Source organism: Columba livia, chromosome 3 (genome assembly GCF_036013475.1).
Source record: "Columba livia isolate bColLiv1 breed racing homer chromosome 3, bColLiv1.pat.W.v2, whole genome shotgun sequence".
Lineage (NCBI taxonomy): Eukaryota > Metazoa > Chordata > Aves > Columbiformes > Columbidae > Columba > Columba livia.
Window position 1 is genome coordinate 55,305,743 of NC_088604.1, and position 25,300 is coordinate 55,331,042.

At 43.8% G+C, this 25,300-nt stretch overlaps 1 protein-coding gene across 3 annotated transcripts in view; it reads left to right on the plus strand.

Moving 5' to 3' along the window:
• Positions 1–3,561: 3,561 nt before the first annotated feature.
• The window catches only part of RNF217 (ring finger protein 217), a 64,787-nt gene continuing 43,048 nt past the window's right edge, over positions 3,562–25,300 (plus strand). Inside the window, exon 1 of one of the 3 annotated variants that reach the window (XM_065056831.1) lies at positions 3,562–4,550. In XM_065056831.1, coding sequence (XP_064912903.1) covers positions 3,894–4,550 — 657 coding nt within the window. In that variant the 5' untranslated portion in view covers positions 3,562–3,893. The remainder of the gene's footprint in view (positions 4,551–25,300) is intronic. The other 2 variants (XM_065056832.1, XM_065056830.1) reach the window with 2 other exon arrangements.

A 25,300-nucleotide genomic window follows, 5' to 3' on the forward strand; every position in this document is an offset into this window, starting at 1 on the left:
GGCCAGCACTGTGCCCTTGTGGCCAGGAAGGCCAATGGCATCCTGGGGTGTATTAGAAGGGGGGTGGTTAGTAGGTTGAGAGAGGTTCTCCTTCCCCTCTACTCTGCCCTGGTGAGACCACATCTGGAATACTGTGTCCAGTTCTGGGCCCCTCAGTTCAAGAAGGACAGGGAACTGCTGGAGAGGGTCCAGCGCAGAGCCACAAAGATGATTGAGGGAGTGGAGCATCTGCCTTATGAGGAAAGGCTGAGGGTGCTGGTTCTCTTTAGCCTGGAGAAGAAGAGACTGAGGGGTGACCTTATTAATGTGTATAAATATATAAAGGGTGAGTGCCATGAGGATGGAGCCAGGCTCTTTTCAGTGACAACAAATGATAGAAGGGGCAATGGGTTCAGACTGGAACACAAAAGGTTCCACTTAAATATGAGAAGAAACTTTTTCTCAGTGAGGGTGACAGAACACTGGAACAGGCTGCCCAGCGGGGTTGTGGAGTCTCCTTCTCTGGAGACATTCAAAACCCACCTGGACACCTTCGTGTGTAACCTCATCTAGGTGTTCCTGCTCTGGTAGGGGGATTGGACTAGATGATCTTTTGAGGTCCCTTCCAATCCCTAACATTCTGTGAAAACTGGGGATCCCTCACAGAAAATGAAGGCCCTGCCAGCTCCTTCCTCATACTTCATTTGCAGAGCTCAAGTATGTGAATCTCTGTGGAGTTTGACTTGGCAGTGTATCACAGGGAGACAAGTAATGTTTCAAGCAACTAGACTTAGTTCCACACAACTGTGCTCAAACATGATGAAGTTCTCATGAACCAAACAGTTCAGCAAGAAAAAGGTTTATCTCTGTAGGATAATTTATTTCAATATGTTATCTTATGTAAATCTGGTAGTGCTGCTATATTTTTAATATCTTCCATAAGGTTTGATTTAAAGTCTAGACATGCTCTACAGAGACTGTAAAATGTGTGGATCTAAAATCACATTTTAAAACAAGAAGGTTTTAGCAACAGAGCCATTCTGGATGCAAATCAGACTCATAGTTTCTTAAAACCTGGCCAACAGCCAGCTGAAGATGCATCATGTAAGCTGTTTGGGAACCAGGCATCCAGCCCCGTTTGGGCTCCTGCCTATCGCACACCAAGACCAACCAGCAGTGCACTCAGCAACAGAACAAGCATCCCTCAAACTGTGTGTTCCCTCATCAGATCCTTTTGGGGAATAAGTGAGTGCCATGCAACACACTGCTATATGTTGTCAGATTGTTGGGGGCATGTGGGGACTTTTTGTTTTTAAATTCTTCTTCGTAGTTTTAATACGGATCTGTATGAAGGCAAGGTGGGAAAGGCATGTACAGCAGGTCATGTTATGTTTACCTCAGTTCAATAGTTCTATCGACTATTATATAATTCCATACTTTTCTAATATGCCTGAAATAATCTATCTACAGAATGTGGCAAAGACTTGTTGCAGAGCGCACCTGTGTCAAGAACCCATGCAGCTAGTGGCTCCCTGCAGCAGGGAGTGGCAGGGTCCCCTTGGAGGCTGTCAGGCAAGACCTCACCAGACACGGCTGGTCCCACCATCCCAGACAGGTGGCAGAATGGGGAGCACTGGGAGAAGCTGAGGCCAGCACATCTGCCCACGGTTCATGGTCAGGACAAGCAGGACCCATGGCCGGGCACAGGTCACCAAACTATCCTCAGTCCGTAGTCTGGTAGAGCACGGGCAGTTCTGTAACTCATATTTGCCTAACGCTTCCCCTCAGCTGAGTACGGTTAACATTGCTGTCCTGCATTGCCCAGGACCATTTATCTCCTGCTGTGCTTTTGCATACACATTTCTGAATTAACAGCTGAGCAACATTGCTTGCTCTTTGCAGTGACGCCTTTCCAGGTTTTTTTCTTTAAGCTCCAGCTTCTTCAATGGCAGGTTTGTGGGAAATTCTGATATTTGTTAATTCACTAGAAGTTTTATACTTCATATTTTCAAAGTAAGCTTTGGGAGCATAATCTCTAGAGGCTCAAATAAGTAAAGCTAAAAGCCATGTTGATTAATAGAAATAATTCCTCTATATGATTTTCCTGCAGGGATAACTGCAGTTGGGCACTTCACAAATTCATTCATGCTGACTTTCAGGTCAGCTTGGGTCTCGAAGAAATATAGCATTTGCAAGCTGAAGAGACCCCAAGCCAGCAGATGTTGCAAATTTTCACCCAGAAGAGCCAGTCGTGCCTCCAGTCGTACCGAGGGAGGCTTAGATTGGATACTAGGAAAAAATTTCTTCACAAAAAGGGTTGTTAGGCATTGGAACAGGCTGCCCAGGGAACTGGTTAAGTGGCCATCCCTGGAGGTGTTTAAAAGATGTAGAGATGAGGTTCTTAGGGACATGGGTTAGTGACAGTATTAGGTTGACAGTTAGACTAGATCTTGAGGGTCTCTTTCAACCAAAATGATTCTATGATTTCCAGCCTTCAGTAGAACAAGGCAGGTTCCCCATGTGGCTTTCCAGGAGGCTCGGCTCCTCACCAGAGAGCGCACACACACTTCAGTGCCACGCAGGGCCCCCCAAAGCTGGGCTGGCCCCATCATCCAGTGACCTTGACAGCCAAACTCATGGAGCTGCTACAGGTCCTACAGGGCCTGTGTGAGGCTGAGCTAAAGGGCTCACAGAGGTTGAGCTGACAGCATGCAGACACCCCTCCTATCCCCCACTGTCATCTCCCCATTGCAGACCTCTACCTCCTCTTCTTACTGTAGTTAACCCAGATTCATGTCCTCACATTCTGGTTAATACTCTAGAGAAGGTATGCGTTGGAAAATGCACAGTCCCTGTTAAGTTACACAGTTGCTGCAGGATCACATCCATGACATCTGCCCTTTGTGATGATGCAACTGGTGATGTCAAGGTCTGGAGATACTGTCAAGCAGAGGCACTGGCATATTGGCTGACTCTGAGCAGAACACGCAAATGTTCCTCGTCTAATCACCTTAATTGCAAGAAGCCAAACAATCAGATACCATTTTGGACGTATGTGGATCCACCTGCTTTTACTTATTTAGATTATTTTGAGAATATCACTATATCACCTAATTTCAGTGCGCAGCTCTCACAGCAGCACTGTTTCTGCTCACTACGACCTTGTTTTCTTCAGTGATGTTTTTTTTAATTGGATGGTCACAGTTTGCTCAGAAGACGTTTCTCTCGAACCATACGGGCACTATGAAATTCAAATTGCTGCTTGCTTCCCAACACCCTTTCTTACACCCCTGCCCGTGCTTTCGAGCAGATGACTTCGGGGGATCGGCGGCAAAGCTGCCCGCGCAGGAGGAGAGGCGGGCGCAGGGGAGGAAGTGGTGCATCCCGCCGCAGGTACTGGCACACGGCGGGGAGGACAGAGGGGCGGGGCCGGGCCGCGGCGTGCGGGCAGACCCGCGCTGTTTACGGTTGAATGGGAGGCGAGGCCAAGCCGGGCCGCGCCACAGCGGGGCGGGGCGGGACAGGCGGAGACAGGGGCGGGCGCGCCCGCCCGGCGGGGCGGCCGCCGCAGGCAGGGGGCGGGGACGCGTGGGGAGGGCCGGGGCGGCTGCGGGGCGCGGCCGGGCGTGCTGCCCCGCCGCACCAGGGTCGGCTGCCCGCGTCGTCCCCGGCATGGGGGTCGGGCTCCGGCCGAGACCCGGCGGGTGGCGCTGACTTGAGCGGCACCCGCCGTTCACTCCTCCGCGCCCGCAGCCTCGCAGGGAGGAGGCCGGGCGGCGGCGGCCGGCGCCCGCGGGCGGGCGGGCAGGCGGCGCGGGGCTCAGCGCGGCGGGCCGCGGGGCTCGGGACCCGGAAGCAGAAGCGGGGCCGGGAGGCGGCTGGATGGGAAGAAGCGGCGGCGGCGGCGGGCGGCGATGGGGGAGCAGCAGAGCTCGCTGAGCGCCCCGAGGGCGGCCGCCGCCGCCGCGCCGCCGAGCCCGGCCGGGGACCCGCGGGAGCCGGGCCCGGACGAGCCGTCTCCACTGCGGGAGTTAGCTCCGAGCGGCGGAGCGGCTGGGCCGGGGCGAAGCGGGGAGCCGCCGCCGTCTCCCGCCAGCCCTGGGCGGCGAGGGGCTGAGGAGGAGACGGAGGCGGCGGCCGAGCCGGAGCAGCCGCCGGCCGTGGGGGAGCCGGCGGCCCTGGCGGAGGAGGGGCCGGAGGAGGGCAACGGCCGCCGCCGCCCCCCGCGGCGGCACGTGTACTGCACCGTCTACTGCGTGGAGAACGACCGGCCGGCGGCGGCCCCCGCCTCCTCCGGCGGCGGCCCGGGCGGCGGCGGCCTGGGCGTGGGGCAGCCCCCGGCGCGGCGCGGGGTGGTGGCGGGCAGCGACCCGCTGTCGGCGGGCGGCAGCATCGAGGTGGTGGACTTGTACCTGCTGCCCGAGCCCTTCTCCGGGCTGATCGCGGGGGAGTTCGGGCCGCTGCTGGTGCTGAGTTGCCGAGTGTGCCTGGAGGAGAAGCCCATCAAGCCCCTGTCCTGCTGCAAGAAGGCGGTGTGCGAGGAGTGCCTCAAGCGGTACCTCAGCTCCCAGGTACGGCCCGGCAGATGCCGCTGAGTTGTGCTGAAGGGGGGAAAACTGTTAAAAGGTGCAGAGGCAGCTCCAGCCCGACCTGCAGCCGCTGCTTGTGCGGGTCAGGGGCTTGAGCATCACTGCATGTCCGGCTCCGCGGCTTGTGCGCCCGACGAGTTGGGCTCCGGCTCTGTGCCTTGGCGTAGGAAACCTTTCCCATCCCGTACGGAACACGTTTGGCAGCCGCCTGCGTATGAGCTGCCGATTTAATGACCATTTGTTCCCGAAGTGTTTGTGCGTTGTTACGCAGCCTGTCGGGTTGGTCGCTTTTATGTTTTTAGGCTCTTGCCCATCTTTTAAAGAATTTTCTCTTTGAATTCTCAGTCTCTTGCTGTTACATGGCTGGCGCCAGCTTCCTTTAAAGATGTGTGCAAAGAATGGTAAGGAACGGAGTTTGGGAGCGTTAGCAGCTGCGTCTGAGGCGACTCTTGGAGTTAGGGGCTGGGGATTTTGGTTGCCGTCCTGCAGCCCCTCGCACTGCTCAGCGCTTGTGCATGCGGGTGTCTGGCATGCCCTTGATGCAGCCGCTTGGCCTGTTATTCTGGGAATACATCACGTTTGGTACTATGCCAATTATGTAAGATTAAAATAGTGTGTGTGAGGGGGTGTGTCTGTGTGGCTGTTCGTGAAGAATCGCAGTTACAAAGGTAAACAAGAACATCTGGGGGAGGGGACAACAAAACAAACAGAAAACAACAACAAACAAACAAAAAAAGACAGCTTTTCCATCCCGGGCGCAGATAGCTGCTTGCTGTGCTTAGGTGGGTACTTAGATGTACTCACAAGCTGCTTGTATCTTCTTCACTGTTTTGTCAGTCAGAGCTGCTGTTTCAAAATGAAATCAGCAGCTTGAAAACAAAGCCTTGTCTTTGCTAGTGTTTTTAGTGGCTAGTTTATCATCAGAAAACATTTGTGCATTGTTTCTGCCACTAGTGTAGGCATGTCCTAAACCCAAAGAGCAATGGGAGAAGCATGGGTATGTGGGAAAAACAAAAACACACTCTTTGCTTAACCACCTTTGTGTTTTTATTCAACAGAAACTTTTGGGATGTGCTCAGTAGAGACATGCTTGTTTGGTCATAGAATGAATTTTCACACCCGTTGTGGCAGGGAGCGGTGCTGAGGAAGTCTGTGCTCCCCCTGGGCTGCGTATGTCAGGACGGCATAGGCGGCTACAGCTACCCTCAAGCACTATAAATAGTTGTCAGGCTGTTCTGACCAGGGAACATTTCACTGCTTAGAAATTGCACGTGCTGGCCAAAGTGAAGCATGTGCTTTTCTCTGGTCATTGTTGGCATATATGGCATTTATTAGTGCTGATAGTGTTCATTCTGGCTAATAGTAAGCTTGCTAGCATTTTTATGGATCATTTTTGTTATCTTTACGTAACAGGGAAGGGCTTAGTATGAGATCCGATGGATGGGAGAAATGAAGTCATGTTTTGAATGTGTCCTGTAATACTGAAACCCAGGAACACTTAAAAAGCCTTCTTGAGATTTCATGCACAGAGCCCATAATGCTTTGGTTTGTAGTTAAGTGGTGGACTGGGAACCCACAGGAAGCTTTCAGAGTATGTTACCAGTGCATGTATGTGCCACTGAAGTTGTGTCAGAATGTTATCTTGTTTTGAAGCTGGAAATTGTGAAGTGGTGTGATGTCAGGGTACATTCCTCTGGCTTCTGCAGGTATCCGCACCTTACAGTGGTCTAATGGAAGTTATGTGATTTGGTAGCTAAAGCCATACCAGAGAGCTCTCCTGCCTGGTTCAGGCTGGGCTCTTGGAGGACGATCCAGCAGCTTGGTGGCTGAAACAGCTGGCTGGCCTGGGAACCAGCTGTATGACCCATGAAGTGGGTTTAGCATTGGCCAGCTGTTGGATGTGTGTGCATGGATGCCCTCTTCAAGGAAGCTGTTGCTATTGCTGAGCCCTCTGCAAATCTTATCCCAGCAGCTACTAAAAGGTCTGCTTGGCAGATAACCAAATGGGTGCTTCTGTGAAAAAAAGATGGGCAGGCATATGGATGCAACAGAGGGGGCATCTGCAGCAGGGATACTGATCTTGAGGAGGGAGATTCACAGAGCACTTCTGTGGGCACGTTGTTACAGATGCTGTTATGACGGGGCAGAATTTTAGTTGCTTGATACATTTGTTCAGGGAAAAAGGAAACAAAATATCCTCAAATAACGTCCGATGTGTTCGTCCCCAATCTTCCTTTCTGAAAAGAACAAGAAAGTGATATTTCTTTGAGAAGAACAAGAAGTGATTTATCTTTTTGTTGTGCTGTGGAAGGACCCTGTGACTCATCCTGAGGAGAAAGAGAAAAGGCTTCTCCATGTCACTTATATTAGAGGAGTTTCTAGGAAGGATGAGTGGAAAGGCGGTATAGGGTAGATATGAAGGCTCCTTTCATCATTGAGACTTAGCACTTTTTGTAGCAAAGAAAAAAAAAAATACCAAAAGTTCAAAAGGAGTAAATGTTGAAAAACTGTTTCTGTTTGAAAATTTAAACATTTTCAATTTGGATGCATTCAGCTTGATTTAGGAATGTACCTGAAGTTGAAAAGAAACAAACAATAAAAACACAAACCCCAAAGCAGTAATATGCATTGTTTAGATCTGGTTTACTTGTCAGAGAAGTAACAATCTGTGGCCTTTGTTTGAGAGGACACTGACTGATTCTAAATCTCTGGAGGAGTGGTCTTCCTTGCTGAAAATGTGGAGTATGTTGGCAGAAGTATAATGCTTACAATATTTCATGTTGCTTTTAATGTCCCAGTGAAAAAAGCTGAATTCCTGATGATGGTTTCACTGTGATTTCTGAAATGATGCTTAATGGAATAGCAAAGTAAAATCTCTGTTAATGCATTCTGCCTTCTTCTATGCAAGCATATAACAGCATCAAAACTTCTGCCTTGGAGCCTTTTAGAGATCAGAAAATCAACTGAAGTTTTAGGCATTGCTGAAATGAAGATTATCCAGGTGAAAATGCTCCAACTGCAGAGTTTGTCTGTAGTGTTACCAGCATACTGAAAATGAGGGTAATTCATTTAGGAATGTAGCATCGGAAGGTCCTTAGAGGTCAAATCCAACCTCTCTTATCACTGGCACCTTGCTGCATAATCCCTTTCAAAGATTTAATGGCTGGCGCAGAAGCTTAGCAGGCGAGCCTGGAGCACCCAGGCTGATCTGGAGCCTGACTTTTGGTTAATTGCATAACTTTACCTCTGCCTCAGTTTAGCTGTTCTTTCTCCCAGCCAAATACTTGCAGACCCCTCGGGGCTTTTCAGACTCTGATTGCAGCCAGTTTATCTACCATTTACAAAAAAAAAAAAATTCTGTTATTTTATTCTCTTGGACCCAGAGAAATTGAGAAATTGAGGGAGGGGTAGGTATGGGTGATGGGTTATTGTGAAAGAGGTTGTGACTACTGCACCTCATGACCTGGTGTGGGTCCCTCAGAGCCTGGGCCAAGTCCCAACAAGCCCCGTTTCCAGAAATCAATGCAGCCCGTAGCTCTTCTTTGTTCTTATGCTAATTCACAAACATAAAACTGTTAAGGCTGAGGAGTGTGAACGTTTGAAATATCAGTGCTCTTCCAAGACTCTGGTGCTCACGTAGGTCATCTCCATGGACTCTCAGGTATATGCTAAGTGGGATTAGGGTCAGAAGTGTGGAAGAACCATTTCCCCTTTGTTTGGGAGCTTCGGGCTTCTACACTTGTGCATCCAGAATACAAACTGGGGTCAGGGGAGCGTGGGAGGGTGAGAAGTTTGGAGGAACCAGGGCACTCAGTCTCACAGATGTAATGTTGCATTCACATCTTCGTCACTTCCCATCTTCCTCTCCGTTTAATGTGGCACCAAACCTGGGTTATTCCAGAAGCTGTGCGCACACATAGGTTTGCTAAATGAGTGATTCACTTCCGAACCTCTCCTGGCTGCTTGTATGTCTGAGTCAGAGGGAGTATTTACGCCTGGTTTTGCTTTTTGTCCATTTGTGTGTCTGGAGGGGGGTGGCGTGTGGGGAATGCTTGGAAATTTTCTTTAAAAACAGACAAATAGGGCAGAATTTTGACTTAAGAGAGGGGGGAGTCCTAAAGTTTAATTAGGTTTTTATATTTAATTTATACTAGACTGGTAAAGAGACTACGGTTTATGTGTTTTTTCTCATCTTCCCAGTCTGTAAACCTGACAAGTGCTATTCAGAACATCAGTTTCACTCCACACCTTTCAGCAAGTATTGACTAGAACAAAATAACATTTGCTATTTCTTAACATCTATAAAGTACAGTATGTTCTCTAATAAATATTTGAAGCTGTGTATATATATATATATATATAATTGTATTTAGACTTGTTTAATTTTTCCTATAATGTGGCTGTAAAAGTTTTATAGAAATCTTGGTGATTTGACAGCCTGCTTTTTCTGCATGCAAATCAGGAAACTTGATAATCCAGTTTTGATCCTATGCTCTTTAGTGATGCTTTATTTTGTAAATCTTGTAATTCTCTTGGAGCAGTCATTCTTGTATTAAAGGTCTTTGAGTGAGTTAATTTAAAGAGCATACTATATTCTTGATCAGATATTATGGTGCTTTAATTATAGGAACTCTAATGAGATTAGTGGCCATGAGTAAATCAGAAGGGATTTTGGGGGGCAGGGAGGGGCTGTGTCCAACAGTATTTTGTGTATGGCTGGTTTTGGTGAGACTAAAATCCAGCTGTCCTTTCCTGAGCATGAAATGTGGCGATTGTCTTCTCCCTGCCTGGGACCTGTTACCAGTCTTGTGACTTGAGATCTTGTGTTCAACCCTTTTCTGTGCATGATCTCATTCTGAACCTGAGGAAAAAAGCAGCAGGCTGCTACAGTCAGTATTTTTGTGGGGAATGTGATTATAAAGCCACATAATGAAGGGGAGAATTTAGGCTGTATTGCCTAAAACTCTACCAGCTCAGAACTGGAGGGACTTGACACCTGTGTGCCTCTTCAGGTGTCTGATTGTGTCATGTAAATGATACACCTTCAAAGCTGTAGTCTGGTAGCTGATGAAAACCAGCCAGCAGAAATGTAGGCACCAAGTGCTGAATCATCTGATGGTTAATGATCTGCTTCTGCCCTGAGTCAAACCAGAGCTCAGAAGGGCCACTGTTATTCAGTGGGGGAGAAGTTCTGTTTTTGTGAGGGTTATTAATCCAAAAACATGCTTTAACATCATCTGGCAAGTTGCAAGGATGACTGCAGGCTGGCTACCAGGAGGTGGTGGCAGGGTGAGCAACCACCCTTCAGATGATATTGCAAGAATACAGAAGTTTCCAAAGGTGGAAGAGAGGTGCAGGAGGAGAAGAGAATATATTACCTCCTAGATTACGGGCTTTCTAAACCAAACCAGTCACTTCAGCCACTGTAGGGTGGCTATATTGCTAAGTAGAAGGCGGAAGCAGATAGACCTGGTTCATCATCTGTGAAGAGCCAGTAAGCTGCAGGACCACCTAAACTCCTTCACTGTTGTTTTCAACCAACAGCTTCTGAAAGCCTGTCCTGTTCTCCTGACATGTTGTATACAGTGCCAATGCCAAAATGCTGCTGCATAGCCAGTTGCCCAAGGGTTATTGTCACAGTTCAGGATGATGCCCAAGTGCCTTTAAGATTGTAAGCATTAGTCTTTAAAGTTGACTAGGCATATAGCTGGCTTCCAGTCCCTCTTGAATGCTTGTTGATGGACCCAGTTTGGGCCAAAACTTAAGTTTGGTACAAGGTTTTACACAATCAGGCATTGCTGGGAATGCTTTTAAATTATTTTTAAATAAAACTAGTTTTGAGCAATGCTGAGATACTCTTGTCAACATACCACCACTTTGTGTGGTATGTTTGTTTCCTGTTTGTTCCCTGTGTAAAGTGGCTGCAAGCTTACTTTACACGGATAGCTATGATTTTCTCTTGTTTGGGTAAGTCTGTTGGATGTAGACCTGCAATATGTGGCCATCATTTGTTAGCTGTGCTATTATGGAGGGGAGAGGAAAAAGAGTGTCTGTTCTTCTTACAGCAAAGATTTCTGTGATCTCTGATCTGTAGGATCAGAGATGTTTGGAATAGAAAGGATGGTGTTGCTTTGAACAGTTGCAGGAAGGGTTTTGCTAATGCAGGAAAGCCTGAATTCCTGGGATGAGGATAAATGGTGTTATGAAATGTTTGATGTTGGTAGAAAGGGGTGAGGGTAGATAGTGAGTCCTACAGCGATGCCACAAATTTGTTGGTGTTGATATTAAGGTTGATTTTGAAGGGTAAAAGCTTCCTATGAATGTGAAATTGCAGTGGGAGATGGAGAACTGTTTTTTAGTTCAGATTGAAACCTCATTTTGAAAATGCAGAATTTCTGTGAAGCAGAAGCCCTGCTTGTCAGCTGCCTCCTATAGCCAGCATGTTGCACCTCGCTGGTCTGCTGGTGATGTTGGCACTGGGGACCACAGTATTAGTCATGATGAGATTGTCTGCCGGGTTCCTTCACTCCCACTGCTCCCTCCAGCTGTTACCAGGAGCTTCAGTCCAGGGATTTTAAAGTGAAATGGGTTGAAAACTGAACTGTTGGGTTTTAATTGCCCAAACAAAGAGAAACAAATGTGTTAAATGGGGGTTGGGAAGGCCTTCAGCTCACCTCTGCCCTGTTCCTCTGTTTCTCCACCCAGAACAACCGTTCTTCCAACTGCTGTGGGGCCTCTTGGCCCTCCATTCTTCTCTTTTTTCTTATACAAATATCTTGCTTCCTGCTGTCTAAACCGGCCAGGCTCAAGGAAAGTACATATCTTACATGGCCAGGATGCAAATACGTTGTCAAAATGATTAGGAGTTGTAAGGGTTGTAATTTCTTCAAAAGAATTTAAAATGGTGAAGAAGTGCATTGTTTATCCACCCAGTTACACTGGTTTATCTCTCTGTCACTATACTTTAGCTGCTTGTACTTGTTCCTCTTACCTTTTTTTTTAGTACTTTCTATATAAATTATATTTTTTAAAAAGTCCTTGTCTATAGGATTTTATCAGCGAAGTAATTTTAACTTTTTCTAGTATAGAAAAAGTGACAAATTTATCTAATGATGAAGAGGTTATTTAACTTTTGAGTCCAGTTTTAAATGCTTGAAAAATGTATGGTAAGGCAAATTAATTTTATTTGGAAGTTAATGTGAATGTAAAAATAACAGCATTCCTGTTGAATAGCCAGTTCTTAAATGTATGTTTTCCTGCTATGGCATGCATACATTTATTGTATATTTAAATAAGCATTGTGAGAGCAGTTGCTTAATGGAAGTGAAATAGGAAAAAAATTGGAATTAATACCAAATTCAAGACTTTACTCCTACAGAAGAAAACTTTATGGATTTCAGTGCAGAATGTTGGATGCTTAACAGTAGTTTAAGCTAGTTTTGGAACTGGAACAAAAATGTCTTAGAGTCCACGCTTACCTTAGTAGCTACCTCACTGTTTCAATTTCAATCAGTGTATATTTTCATTGACAAGCTTGTTGGGATGTGCAGTTGCTCCTGTTTATTCACTTAATTGTGAGAAATGCTGTGTACCTCCCAGATTACAATTTCATGAAAAGATAAAGATATTTCTAAAGTTATCCTGCTTTCTTTTCCTTACAAGCTTGCTAGTAGACTGCATAGTGCTGTCATAAAATGGCAAATGTCTCTTTTATAAAGAATATCACATTCAAATTATAAAAATATCTTTATGCTTCCATGGTTTTCTTTCCCTAGTGGTGTTTTTAAGAACAGTACAAACCAGTGGAAAATACAAGGGGCAAAGCTTAGCTTTCTCAAGCTGATTCATGCTGATGCTGCTGTGTGGTGTTTGCTAGCACTGACATCATAGGTACTTCTAGTTTGATTGATTTGGCTCCCTTATCTCATAGGAATGGTCGTGTATCAGCTCAGAGGTGTAGGATGAGGATCTGAACAACTCTGTGCCTTTAGCTTGTAGGAAAGGGATGTCCTATCCAAATTGTTTCAGCTGTGATGTGGCTCTGTGCAGTTGTTCACACAATACAAGGAAGGAAAAAGACCAAGAAGAAGATTGCCAGGATGGGAAGTGCTTGGTGATGTTGTAAGAATTGGTTTGCCCCACAAGGTGGACTTGCTCAGGATAAGCTTTCATAAACCAGAAGGGAATCATGAAGACTGGTGGCCTCCATGTATAAGGTGGATCTTTGGCGTCTGTATGTACCTGCAGCTGAATACTGGCTGGTTATTCTGGTAAATGGTGGTGAGAAAGTGAAATGAGACTAGCTCTGTCTGGTTTCCTATCGGATGGGGGTGGTCAAGGAATAAATCTAACCTTAAAAAAACAATTAACCCTGCCCCAGATTTTAGCAGTTTATAGTATGTAACATTGGTATAGGACTTCCAGGAAAATAATGGGATAGTATTTTAGGGGACTGCTGGAAGACTTCTGCACCTTATAGGCAGCAGAGAGGGGTCGAGTAGGTAGGTGCAGCCTAATGTTGGTGATATGATTGCAGAGGTGCTGTGGGAAGGGCTGCTTTCCTGAACAGGCAAGATGTGCTTCAATGTTGTCAGTACTGTTGCTATTGTATGGGGGCAGAGAAGTGGTGGAGGAGGGTTTCTTAGCACTTTCAGCTATTTTGATGTTGCTTGCCGTGCGAGCGGAGCGTGCTTTGGGGAGAGGACACCATGTGCCTTTCCACTCCAGCGCACCTGTGCAGTGCCAGGTATAATTTGTCTGCTTAGAAGTGCTCCTTTAAAGGCCTTACAGAAGCAAGTATGTAAACTGCTCAGTGCTTTTTCAAGTGCATGTGGAGCTCAGTTGTGCAATAGCTTGGAAATTCTGCTTAGTTAACTTTATGGTATTAGCATAGAGCTTGAAAAGGGGAAGGAATGTGCAACTTAAAAGTTTTTTTGAATGGATGGATCCACAAAAGAGCAAACATGCCCCATATAGTATTTGGACACCAAGTGTCGCATACCAACTACAAAATGTAGATGTTAGACTCCAGGGAGAATTATGGTGGCAGTAGTGCATTTTATTGTGGTGAACTAATCCTACTCAGAGCAGGGCTAGAAAATCAGTTGTAGAACACTGGAGTTCTGCCTAAATGTTGTTGCTGTTAGAGACTTATGGGTATTGATGTATGCACGGCTATCTAAACCTCAAGGCTGAAGTGAAATACATTATTAAAATCTGAAGTATCTTAAAGTATGTACGTATGTATTGTCCCATTTTCCTTACATATGGACTATGGAAATAAAGCAACCTCAGAAGTTTTCACCCATTTGTATAATATAGATTCAGCCTTGCTTGTGTTGTATTTCTCAGGAACACTTAAGAGTAGTTTTCAAACTTCTGAAGAAGTTCATTCTTTCAAGGCATTATCTGGAGTTCTAATTTTATTTTAAATTACTGGCAGCTTCCCAGTCACTAAGATTTAAACCTCTTTATAGCGAGTTGTGACTACTGCTGGTGGACATTACTGAGTGCTTTGCCTCAATAGATGTTTTATGTGAAGGCCTGATTTGCCCTTCTTTTTGTGAGAGTAACTCAGCAAATCCTGGCTGAAGTATCCCAGAGTGTAATGCTTCATGAGGACCTCACCTAAGCCAACACAGATGGACACATATCCCGACAAGGCCAAGCCATCACTTCCAGTAAACTGAGGATCTAAAATTACTTCTAGATCTCATTTGTTTTCTTTCTGTATCAAGAAAAGTAGACCGCTTGTCTGAAACTGAACATTTACAGTCATTTTAGCTTGCATCACTACTCACCCTTCATTCAACTTGGTGTCTCTACTGTTTCTGCAACATCTGATCAACCCACAGAAAAACTAAACTGGGTTAAAATTAACCTTTTACAACCATTCTTTTTTTTTTTTTCTTACCCAGTTCCTAATTGTCTCATGCACAGCATGCAAATGTTTATTCCACTACAACATGGTACTGAATAAATTCTCTATGGCTAAGCAGGGCCATTTATTTTTGTAACTGTGACAGCCTGTCAGTACAAAATGATTGAAAAGGCGGCGTGATGGAAGGGGAAAAAACCTGTCCAAGATGAGTGCATGCAGAGGTTTTCATTGGAGCTTGATGAAATCAAAGCTGCAATTTGGTCCTGTTGCTGCATCATTTCCTCTTTCACAATCCAGATGGCAGTGACAGCTTGTCCAGCACCTGAAGGTGCATCTGCACCCACAGCCCTTGGTCAGGCGTGGTGGCACAGTCCAGAGTGTTTCTCTGAGCTGCTCCCAGCACTGAGGTTCTCAGTCCAGCCAGGGTTGGTACCCACCAGTCCTGTCTCTGCTGCCTGTGGTGGTGTTAAATAAGAAACTTTCAACCAGCTGGGATTTTAAAGCACCCCCAAGTGCTTTATAGCATTGAACAGATAATTCCCAAGGCAGTTTTATAAGTGAAGTTTTTCATGTGAGTATTCTTGCAAATGGGACACCCCTTTTTTTGATCTTGCTTCTTTGAACAGTTTTATTTTGCTGCAGCCAAGCAATTATCATTATTTTCTTGAAAGAAATTTTTCCTGCACCAAAGAGCTCTCAAAAGAAGTTCCTTTCTGCTACTTAGCTAATTGAATAACAAGTGAAAAGAGGCAGAGCTCTAAATGATAGAAAGATTTGGGGGGGGGGGGATTTAGTTGTTGGGAATTTTTGCGAAGACACAAAGTGCCTGAAGACTATTATTAAATGTCATGTTAAAATTGCATGTCATGTTTAAAAATGCACAACAGACCAAGGAATAGCACTGTCATGAAGAACTAGAATGCATTATCTTGAGCTCTTTGCTTAAGGAGAAGGCAATCAAAGCCAATTCATTACTATTCCGAAATCTTATTTTTCACTCTCTTTCTGTAGTTGTCATGTTTAGATTTTTGACCCATACAAATTTTAAGCCTACTTTTTACAAGTATGTTTGTTATGTTTGTTTGGGTTTTAAGCTCTGTGTAATCCACACTTCTAGCAGGTGCTGTGAATGGGCCCTGCCTACAGCTTTCATAAGCTAGAAGCATGTTTCTTAGTGAGAAGCATTAGGATGTTTGGGGTAAGCAAAGAAGACAAGGAGAGGGTCCCCTCTCCTTGCCTCAATAATATACTAGCACCAGAAGGTAAGTTTTCTGATATTACTTTACTATTTAGCTTCTGTATCAAGTTCTGATTTAGGAGAATTTTAAGTTTTATTAGACCTTCTGGTGAAAGGAAAGAGCAAGAGGTTATTTGCTGATTGTTTTCATGTGATGCTTTTCTTTTCTCAAGTAGAAGCCCACCTGACTGTTGGAACATTACCAGGAGGGAGCAAATCTGGAATAATGATAACAGATGATGCAAGAGGCTAGTAATGATACTTGAGAATGCAGTAGGCAGAGGAGAGCAATGAGGCCACTTCATGAGGGGAGGGTTTATTTGGAATCTCAGGCACCAGTGTTTAAGAAAAATGGCATGAACCAAGAAGGACTGCAAGGAGAAAAGTGCTGTTGTGTGGTTGGAGAACCGTTTGTTTTAACATAGTGAGAACTGTGAGGAGAAATGACTACTGTCTCTAAATGCAAGAGAGTGTAAGTTGGGTGAGCACTTCCAAAGAAATTTTGGCATAACGTAAATGTGAATTAAGTTAGACTAGAAATCAGTGTGAGCCTGCCTATTTGGGAAATAAAAGGGATCTCAGAGAGCCCCTCCACTCTCTGTGAATTTGGGAAGAAGGATGCCAGTATCTGAGCAGTTCTCATGGCCAGCACCTTTGATGCCAGCAGTAGGGACTCAATGTGTGGGACCATTATGTGCTGAATTTGGCCCAGCTGGATGGGAAGGACACCCACGCTTCTGAGAGCATGCCCTATTGAGGATAAGTTTAAGTCCAATGAGGAAATAATGGAAGAGTTTTATTGTCTGGCATTAGTTTTTTTTTAACCATTGAACACAGCAAAGTATTTCCTAATGCCGAATGTGTACCTGCAAGCAGTGCACTTCAAGTCATACTTTGTGTTCAGCATTTTTTGGTCTGCAAGGAATCTGAAGTAATATACTTCAGACTGGTTTTAGAAGAAATGGCTTTTAAATAAACTCCAAAATTATAGTTACGAGACTATATTTTTGGTTGGACTGATCTGGCTGAATCAAGAGTCAGATGCCCTCCTCGGTTGGCAGAGAAGGGACTGCATTGCTGTTACCTGGTGCACCCTGGGTTGTAGAGGATGCCTTTGTAAAACAACTCTCCAAGGGAATTCGGTCAGACTGTTGTATAAATAAACTTATGAGAGAAAGAACAATTAGTAAAGTGATTGTTTTAATTTCCATAGATTACTTTTACATGAAAATAATGAACAGAACACATGACTAAGGTACCAAACAAAAGCTATGTAACACTGGAAATCAATATCAGAAATTGAGTGTTTTGGGTGTGGGATTTGTTCTGATTTTTCTTTTTTTGGTGAAATTACAGTTATCATCTGGTTGGAGTTGTTGTAAATTACTGTAAAGTAGTAGCTGTTTTTTGTTGAACTTCCTTGCCTCTCTGTTAGTCTTTAGTTTAGCTCTATGTTTCACTTGACAGGCTGCAGCATCTTTATTCCGGATTTATTTCTTAATGTCCTGTTCTAAGGTTTTTTTCCTTCCAGTTTTTTGTAGTAATATCTGACAAATTTTGTGAAAGGATTTTAGAATCCTCAAAGTACTTATGTTGATTGCTCAAGGTGACTTACTGGGGATTCTGGTGAAATCCATCCTGGCTCTGTGCCTGGCCTGGTGTACATAGAGAGCGCTTTGCTATTGAGAAGTCTGAGATGCAATAAATGTTGAGTTTCTGTACTAATCCTAAAATATACTTGCAAGCTGCCTAAATGAACTTGTTGAGGCTGCTTTGCTCTTCATAGCCACTATAGGCAGAAGTTAGATCCACAGGGAAAATCAAGAAATTTTGCACAGCGCTGGAGGCTGAGTAGCAAAGCACACATGGCCTATGTCTTTTATGTCCTGCATGTGTTTGCACCTTTGAGGACTGTGTAGCATTAAAGGATATTTTTATTTAATTCTTGTTAAGTTAGGTTTATACCAGGCTAAATTGGTCTCCTGCAGGACTTTGGTTTCATGTAGTTTCTCTGAGTTGACCAGTGAAGTCTGGGAATATAAATTTCATGGAAGCATTAATTAATTTAATTTTTGCCTCTGAAATCAGTATCAGACACTAATCTTATCATGACAAATGTACTGCTAGTTTTGAACAAATCTTACACAAACACAAAGACTGATATATGCTCACAGCAACAGGCACTGAAACATTTAAAATGTTTCTGAAAGATGTAAGCTTATGATTTTTAATGGATTATTTCAAATATCGTAAAAGCAAAGAATGGTTTGAGTTAGAAGGAAACTTAAGGATCATCCAGTTTTAACCTCCCTGCCATGGGCAGGGGCACCTTCCACCAGACCAGGTTGCTCAAAACCTCATCCAGCCTGGCCTTGAACACTTCCAGGGATGAGGCATCAACAAGTTTCCTGGGCAGCCTGTTCCACTGTCTTAACACCCTCATGGTGAAGAATTACCTCATAACACCTAATCTAATTCTACCCTCTTTCAGTTTAAAGCCATTACCCCTTGTCCTATCACTACATGCCCTTGTAAAAAGTCCCTCTCCAGCTTGCTTGTAGGTCCCCTTCAGGTACTGGAAGGCTGCCGTAAGGTCTCCCTGGAGCCTTCTCTTCTCCAGGCCAAACAATCCAACTCTCTCAGCTTGTTTTCACAGGAGAGGTGTTCCAGCCCTCTGATCATCTTTGTGGCCCTCCTCTGGGCTTACTCCAATAGGTTCATGCCCTTTTCACTTCTGGGGGCCCCAGAGCTGAATGCAGTGCTCCAAATGTGGTTTCATGAGAAGAGTGTAGAGGGGGAAAATCGCTTCCCTCAGCCTGCTTGGCCACACTTGATGCAGCCCAGGATACGGTTGGCTTTCTGGGCTGCAAGAGAACATCGCTGGGTCATGTTGAGCTTCTCATCAACTAACACCCCCAAGTCTTTCTCAGGGCTACTCTCAACCACTCTCCACCCAGCTTGTATTTGTGCTTGGGACTGCCCCGACCCATGTACAGGACCTTGCTTTTGTCCTTCCTGAAGTTTGCATGGGCCTGCCTCTCAAGCCTGTCAAAGTCCCTCTGGATGGCATCCTTTCTCTCTAGCATGTTGACCACACCACACAACTTGGTGTCATTGGTGAACTTGCTGGGGGTGCACTTGATCCCACTGTCCATGTCACTGACAAAGATGTTGAACAGCGCCAGTCCCTGAGGAACACCACTCGTCACTGATCTCCACTTGGATATCGAGACATTGACTGCAACTCTTTGAGTGTGGTCACCCAGCCAATCCTTACCCACTGAATGGTGCATCCATCAAACCCATGTCTCTCCAATTTGGAGACAAGGATGTTGTGTGGGACAGTGTCAAATGAGTCTAGGTAGGTGACGTCAGTTGCTCTTCCCTTATCTATCAATGTTGTGACCCCTTTGTAGAAGACCGCTGAATTTTTCAGTCACAATTTGCCCTTAGTGAAGCTATGTTGGCTGTCACCAGTCACCTCCTTACTTTCCATGTCATTAGCATAGTTCTGAGAAGGATCGTCTCCGTGATCTTGCTGGGTACAGAGGTGAGACTGACTGGCCTGTAGTTCCCTGGGTCTTCCCAGGGTGGAAAAACTGATGAGAACTATATCTGGAACATATGAAATAATAGTATATCTTGGGTAGTGGCCTATTGAAATGCCTGAAAAATGCAGAAGTGCTGCCCAAAGAGCAAGAAAACAAAGATGAATTAATTGCCTTGTTAATATGTATTTTGAGTGGGTTATAAAACCTTTATTTATAGCAGGAAGTTGAGCTTCTTCAAAAGTTATATGCTTATCTAATGAGTGCTGTGAAGATCCTGGAAGGTGACCTCTGTTCTCACCAGCTTCTAACTTTTGCTCTCTTTCCTTTTCCTGGATGAGCTTCCTTTTCACGGTCAGGAGCTTTTTAAAATGCTATTTCCTTTCCATAGCGGTCCTTTTGCTTATGGTATTTGCAGTCATACTCTGAAAGGCAGAGGTTTATACAACTTAGGGCTAACTTGGCCACATTATATATTATTCATCAATGCCACTAAAGTGAAAGTTTTGTATTGGAAGAAATCAAACATCTGTTGCTGTGTGATTTTTTTAGGGAAAGCAATTGTTATTCGGCCATGGACTCTTATCTCTTTTGTATCTTTGAAGTCTCTTTCTTCCTGATGATGTATAATTGACCAGGAGAGAAAGACCTCTTTTCTGGAGGATCTTTGTAGTCAAATGTCATGTCCTTTTGTCTGTACAGCTGCTTTTGAGCAAGTATGACCTACATAGCAGATTTCTTCAAGAGCTGACCACACTTTGTACTGGTGGTGTCACACTGTAGCTTTAAACTGAGACGCTAAAGCCAAGGTTGAACCTTCAGGACACATCACTCAGAGCTGGCTTAAGAAACTCTTCACCGTTCCTTGCTGTCCTGATGTTCACAGCAGTGAAATGACAGCTGTTTTTTGGGTTTTTTTTTTTTTTTTTTTTGCTTCTTTCCCTCCTTACTGCAGGGTCATAGGAAGTGACGTGGCTTGGAGGAGTTGGGATTTATCTCCTTTCTGGACTAGCTTGTGTGTTACTCAGCAGCAGCATGTGATTTCAGCACACGGATTTTAAAGATCAAGCTCAAGAACCTTGTGCTTCAATAATGCAGATTTTTTGGTAGTAAACTGGATCAGTTGTGAAATTTGAAAGTATAAAATCATAAAAGCTCATTACAAAATGTTTTTTTGAAGACTTCACCTGCCTAAGTAGCAGAAGAGTTATTGATTTTGTTCTCCCTTTTCTTACCTGTCTCTCAAGAGCCAGAAATTAGGAGTAGAGAGTGGAGTAACCATGAGGTTAAGATTTCATTTGTCTGCTTTTCCTCCTTTTTTTCCCCTCTTCTCTTTGAGCATAATTTGGTTGGGGGTGGGAGGGAGGGGGGAAGGAGTTAGTTTTTCTCTAAGGCTGTAGAGTTCTTATCCAGAGTGTTTCACAGGCAACACCTTTATGTATGATGGCACAGGACAGGTTTGCTCAATTACAGCTTCTGTGTTTCAGTTAAACCTGTGTACTGTTCTGGATGTAATCTGGATGTAATAAGAGGTGTTTTGATTCCACATAGGTGATCAAGTGCTAATGCAGGAAGTGACTAATACAGCTGGATGGGTAGGGCTGCACTAATGAGACCAGAAAGAAAATGGGCTTCATTTAAAGAAGAGCAGCTGTTACTATCCAATTGAGAGAACACATCACGTGGCAGTAGGAAAGTTGGTGTTGATTTAGCATACTCTTGCTTTGAACACTTATTAGCATTTTAGAAATGGTATTTTGGGGAGTTTAGGATTTAGAGAAGTTATCTGCATTTTTCGCGTCTTGAGTTGTACAGCAGATATATTAATTGTGCTAACATGTGTTGCAAACGAAAGCAAACAAGAAATTGCTTGTAGCTTTTTTTTTTTTTTAAACTGGTAAAATGCAGAATTAGGATAGCTGATCGGTCTTAGCTGTCCTATAGTGACCACAGTGGAAAAACCTTGGAATAATGCCTTCCTTAAAAATCAGGTTTGCTTCACTTTTGGGGGAAGGGATGGTGGGTTTTGTTATGGTTTCATTTGAAATTAGCTACAAACTCGTAAAATTCTAAAAATGCCTTTTTTGCTCAAAAACTGTAAATTCGGGGGAATGCTACCTAATTGTTGAAATTTCTCTAAACCTGTAAATATTGTATTGAATGGCACTGACTACTGTAACTATACAAATGTCTATGATGATAATTAAGCCTTCATACAACAGTTAAATTGCAGATTATTCCATGGAAGAGGAAATATATACATTTTGCATAGCTTCCTTTCTTCTTTCATGTTTTCTTTTGTTTGGTTGTGTTTGTTTTTGTTTTTTAATGTTTGGACTCCTGCTGTTAGTTTCCTTCTGAACATGCATGCTGTCAGAAATTGTAATAGTGCTAGAATATAGGTAGAATTGCGATGCTTCCATCTTGGTGGCAGTTTGGCAGTAAAATAAAACAGCCCTAGTCTCTTCTTGTGAGCAGTTTCTGCTGGTTGGCTGGGTTTTCTTGCTGTACTGCACTTGAATTTGCAGCTCAATGGGTTTTACTTTCCAAGTGTCAAGTGTCTCTTAGAAGTACTTCTGTTGCATGGTAGCCAGTGCTGCATGTATACAGTTTGTCTAGTCCCATGTGGGACATGAATCCACCATCTTGCATTGTGAGAAATTTATCCACTTTTATAGCTAAGGAGAAAATAATTGAAGTCCCATTTGAATTAATCAAGTACATTTTTTTCTTGAGTAAAAGTATCTTCCATGTATCACAGTTGCGATTTATTGTCTGCTGTTAGAATCAAGCAATCCTAACCCAGATTTCTAATTTTTCTTGGTTTCTTCCAAATGGGAATGTTCGATCCCACTTAAATCTGTGTGGAAAATCCTAGCAAATAGTTGGTTTGGATACTTCAGAGAGACCCACTCATTTTGTCATTCCTGCCAGCAGAGCTGCAGCTCAGGCTGCAGGGATCTGCTTGCTGTGTTTGCTCTGCCTAGGATGAGATCTCTATCCTGCAAGTCTCTCTCTACTAGCTGATCAGCATAAAATATCTGCCTAGTAGTGCTCGTGGTTATTCCCAAAGTCCAGGCATCAGGTGTATTTGCTCTATACATGATGATCACCTTCCAGCTTGCTGACAAAGGGTGTAGAAGCTGATACTCTCCCATACAACAAGTTTTGAGGAGAATTATTACAGCTTACATGGGTCTAGGAGCCATGAGATGAGAGAGAATAATGTAATATGAAGGTAGGAGAACTGCATTGCTGTTGTTGTTTTTTTCTGGCAGTATTTGAGCCTTCCATGGTGATACTGGCCAAGTCCACTAATTCAGACTTCTCACAGCTGACCACTTATTGCAGCCACTTAGTTTGTGAGCTCACCTTTGGCACTCAAAGTCACGAGGAGCTATGCTTTGAGGTAAATCAAGGTGACATTAGGAAAAAGACATTCTTATTTGCAAGACATTCTTATGCTATAATGAGAAATTAATAATTTTCTTCAGAGGTTTGGTGTGCAGAAATAGCGGAGGATGCACATTAAAAAAGGCTTTTATGACCTCTATTTTATCATTCTTCCTGTGTGGTGAAAAACTCGCTAACCTGTTCTTTCTTATTGATTAGTTTTACAAATGAGAAATCAAGTTCAACTGTAATTTGCATTTAGTTTTAAGCATAGCCATTTGTACTTGGGAGATGTAGTACACAAAATGTATATAATATATGGAAATTAAGAAACCACACCAGCACTACTTTTTTACTAATTTAGCTAATGTTTGCTGTTTTCCTGACATACATAATTTTCTCAGACTTTCTCACATATAATATGTTGTTTGTTGTGCAAAACTTGCACAATTATTCTGCATGTGAAAGTGTGAGATGTAACTGATCAGTTGGGGGAATCATTGATCAGTTGGAAGACTCAAGCACTTTTCTATTCCACTTAAACTATATATGTCTTTTCTTCAGATGTCTTTAATTCTTAGTATGCTTACTTTAAAATATTTGTACTGAACATGTATTTGGGTAGAGGTTGGAAGGAGACTCCAGAGACCTCAGTATTAAAAATGGTTTTATAATTAGGATGTCCTGTGCACCCAAATACAACAAAGGATTAATTTTGCCTTTAATAAAAGATGTTTCATTGAATCTAATTGATTCCATAAAATGTTCTGAAACTTTCCCTTGATACTGCTTTATAATTTTTTTGGCAGCAAGTGGCTTGTGGATTCAAGTATAAGCATCCTTTGGCTTCTTCAAATTTGTCATTTTTACCCAAGTGACAGTTTAAAAGGATCATATTCTAACAGGTTTGTTTGGTTTGGTGGGTTTTGTTTGTTTGTTTTTCTTTTTCCTCAATGTTCTTCTAAGTTACTTTACCCTGTTTCCAAATGAAGTTTGACAGAATAATTAGTTTTTTAAATGCTTTTTCAGCTGTTTCAACTATGTCACTTTCGATTTATGTAGGGAATTCACAGTATGGGAGGTAGGAAAGTCGCAGAGTGGCTTTAATTCAGTTAACCACTGAATTTCATCTTAATGTTAGCATCATTAGTTACTTTGTACGAAAAGTTACTAGTAAGTCTGTGTGTTTGTAGTTAATAATGGAGTTGCACAGGCACACGGCAGAACATCAGCTGATCGTACTGGGCAGGGAGGAGCGGCAGGGACTGGCTTGGGGGTGCACTTCTGCCATCTGTCCCCATCCCGGTGGGGGTGAGGGGTTGGGAAGTCACTGCGCCTGATCTCTCGCCACCAGGGAAAGTGCTGAGACTTGTTGTAACAAGTACCAGAGATCTTAGCTGTCAGGGAAAGTCCTTTACTGGGGACTGTCAAGCTGTTTTTCTGTCCTATTGGTGCTGCCAAAAGTTCTCAGCTTTTATGATACTTCTGTTTCAAAAACCTGTAGCATATTGGGGGGGTGGTGAATTAAAAATAGGCACACATGGACAGAAATGCCAAAATTGCTGAATTTACTAGGAAATGAACACAGCCCTGTTTGTTCTTATGCAGTGATGTTTTGACTCTTTTAGAGACTCAGTACAATTTAGAACCTGGTTCTGGTGCAGGATGCCACCCATTTCCCTTGCTGCAGGCAGCATTTTGCTGAAAAGTGCATAACAAACACATCGCTTATCTTGGTGTTTGGGTGTGCTCCCAAAACCACAGAAATCACAAATACAAATATTACTGCCTTTCTTTTGCACAGAAAATCAGTGTGCTTTGAGGCAGCAGTTTCCTGGGCAGTAGCAACAACAGTTCTCAGCGGCAGCTCCTTCTGTTTGGTACAGATGCAAGTTAAAAGGAGACTTTACACATGTAGAGCTATCCCTGGATGAAGGTATGAGGCAGCAGGAGAAGTTCAGACGGTATGCAGCCTCTGTGTGTGTGCTATTAAAGTGAGGGAAATAATTAGGTGGATTCAGAAGATTTTGAAGAGTAGACATTTTTCCCTTTGTATCTCAGGCAAGAGGACATTATGTTCCAGGGAAGAAACTGCAAGAGAGAAAATTATGTGACTTGTGGGAAAGGCAGGGGATGGGATTTCCTAGGAAAAGCTGAATTGGAATTGGGTGCCTCTTCTTTCTTTCTCCTGGATTATTTTTTTTTTCCCCCTTTTCGTCTTCCTCTCCCCATGCAAGCTAGAGCAGCTGTAACTGCTTTTTCCTTTCTGAGGTAAATCATGATACCTAGCCAGGTGTCCGCAGAAGCTTGTATTGGTGCCAAGTGATTGTCAAGGATTGATTAACCATAGAGGGTAATTGCATTTTGCAACAACAAGGTCAGGGGTGTCAAAACTCATTTTCACCAGGGGCCACAGCAGCCTTGTGGTTGCCTTCAAAGGGCCCAAGATAATTTTAGGACTGTATAAATGTAACTACTCCTACGTTTACTCCTACTTTTACTCCTACATCTGTTTGAAGGCAACTGTGAGGCTGATATGGCCCCTGGTGAAAATGAGTTTCACACCCGTGTACTAGGTATTAATAGAAGTATTTGCTCTGGAAGAACTGTTTTGTTTTGTTTTTTAAGAAAAATAAGTACTTATACCATTAAAAATCTGAAGCAAAAATAATAT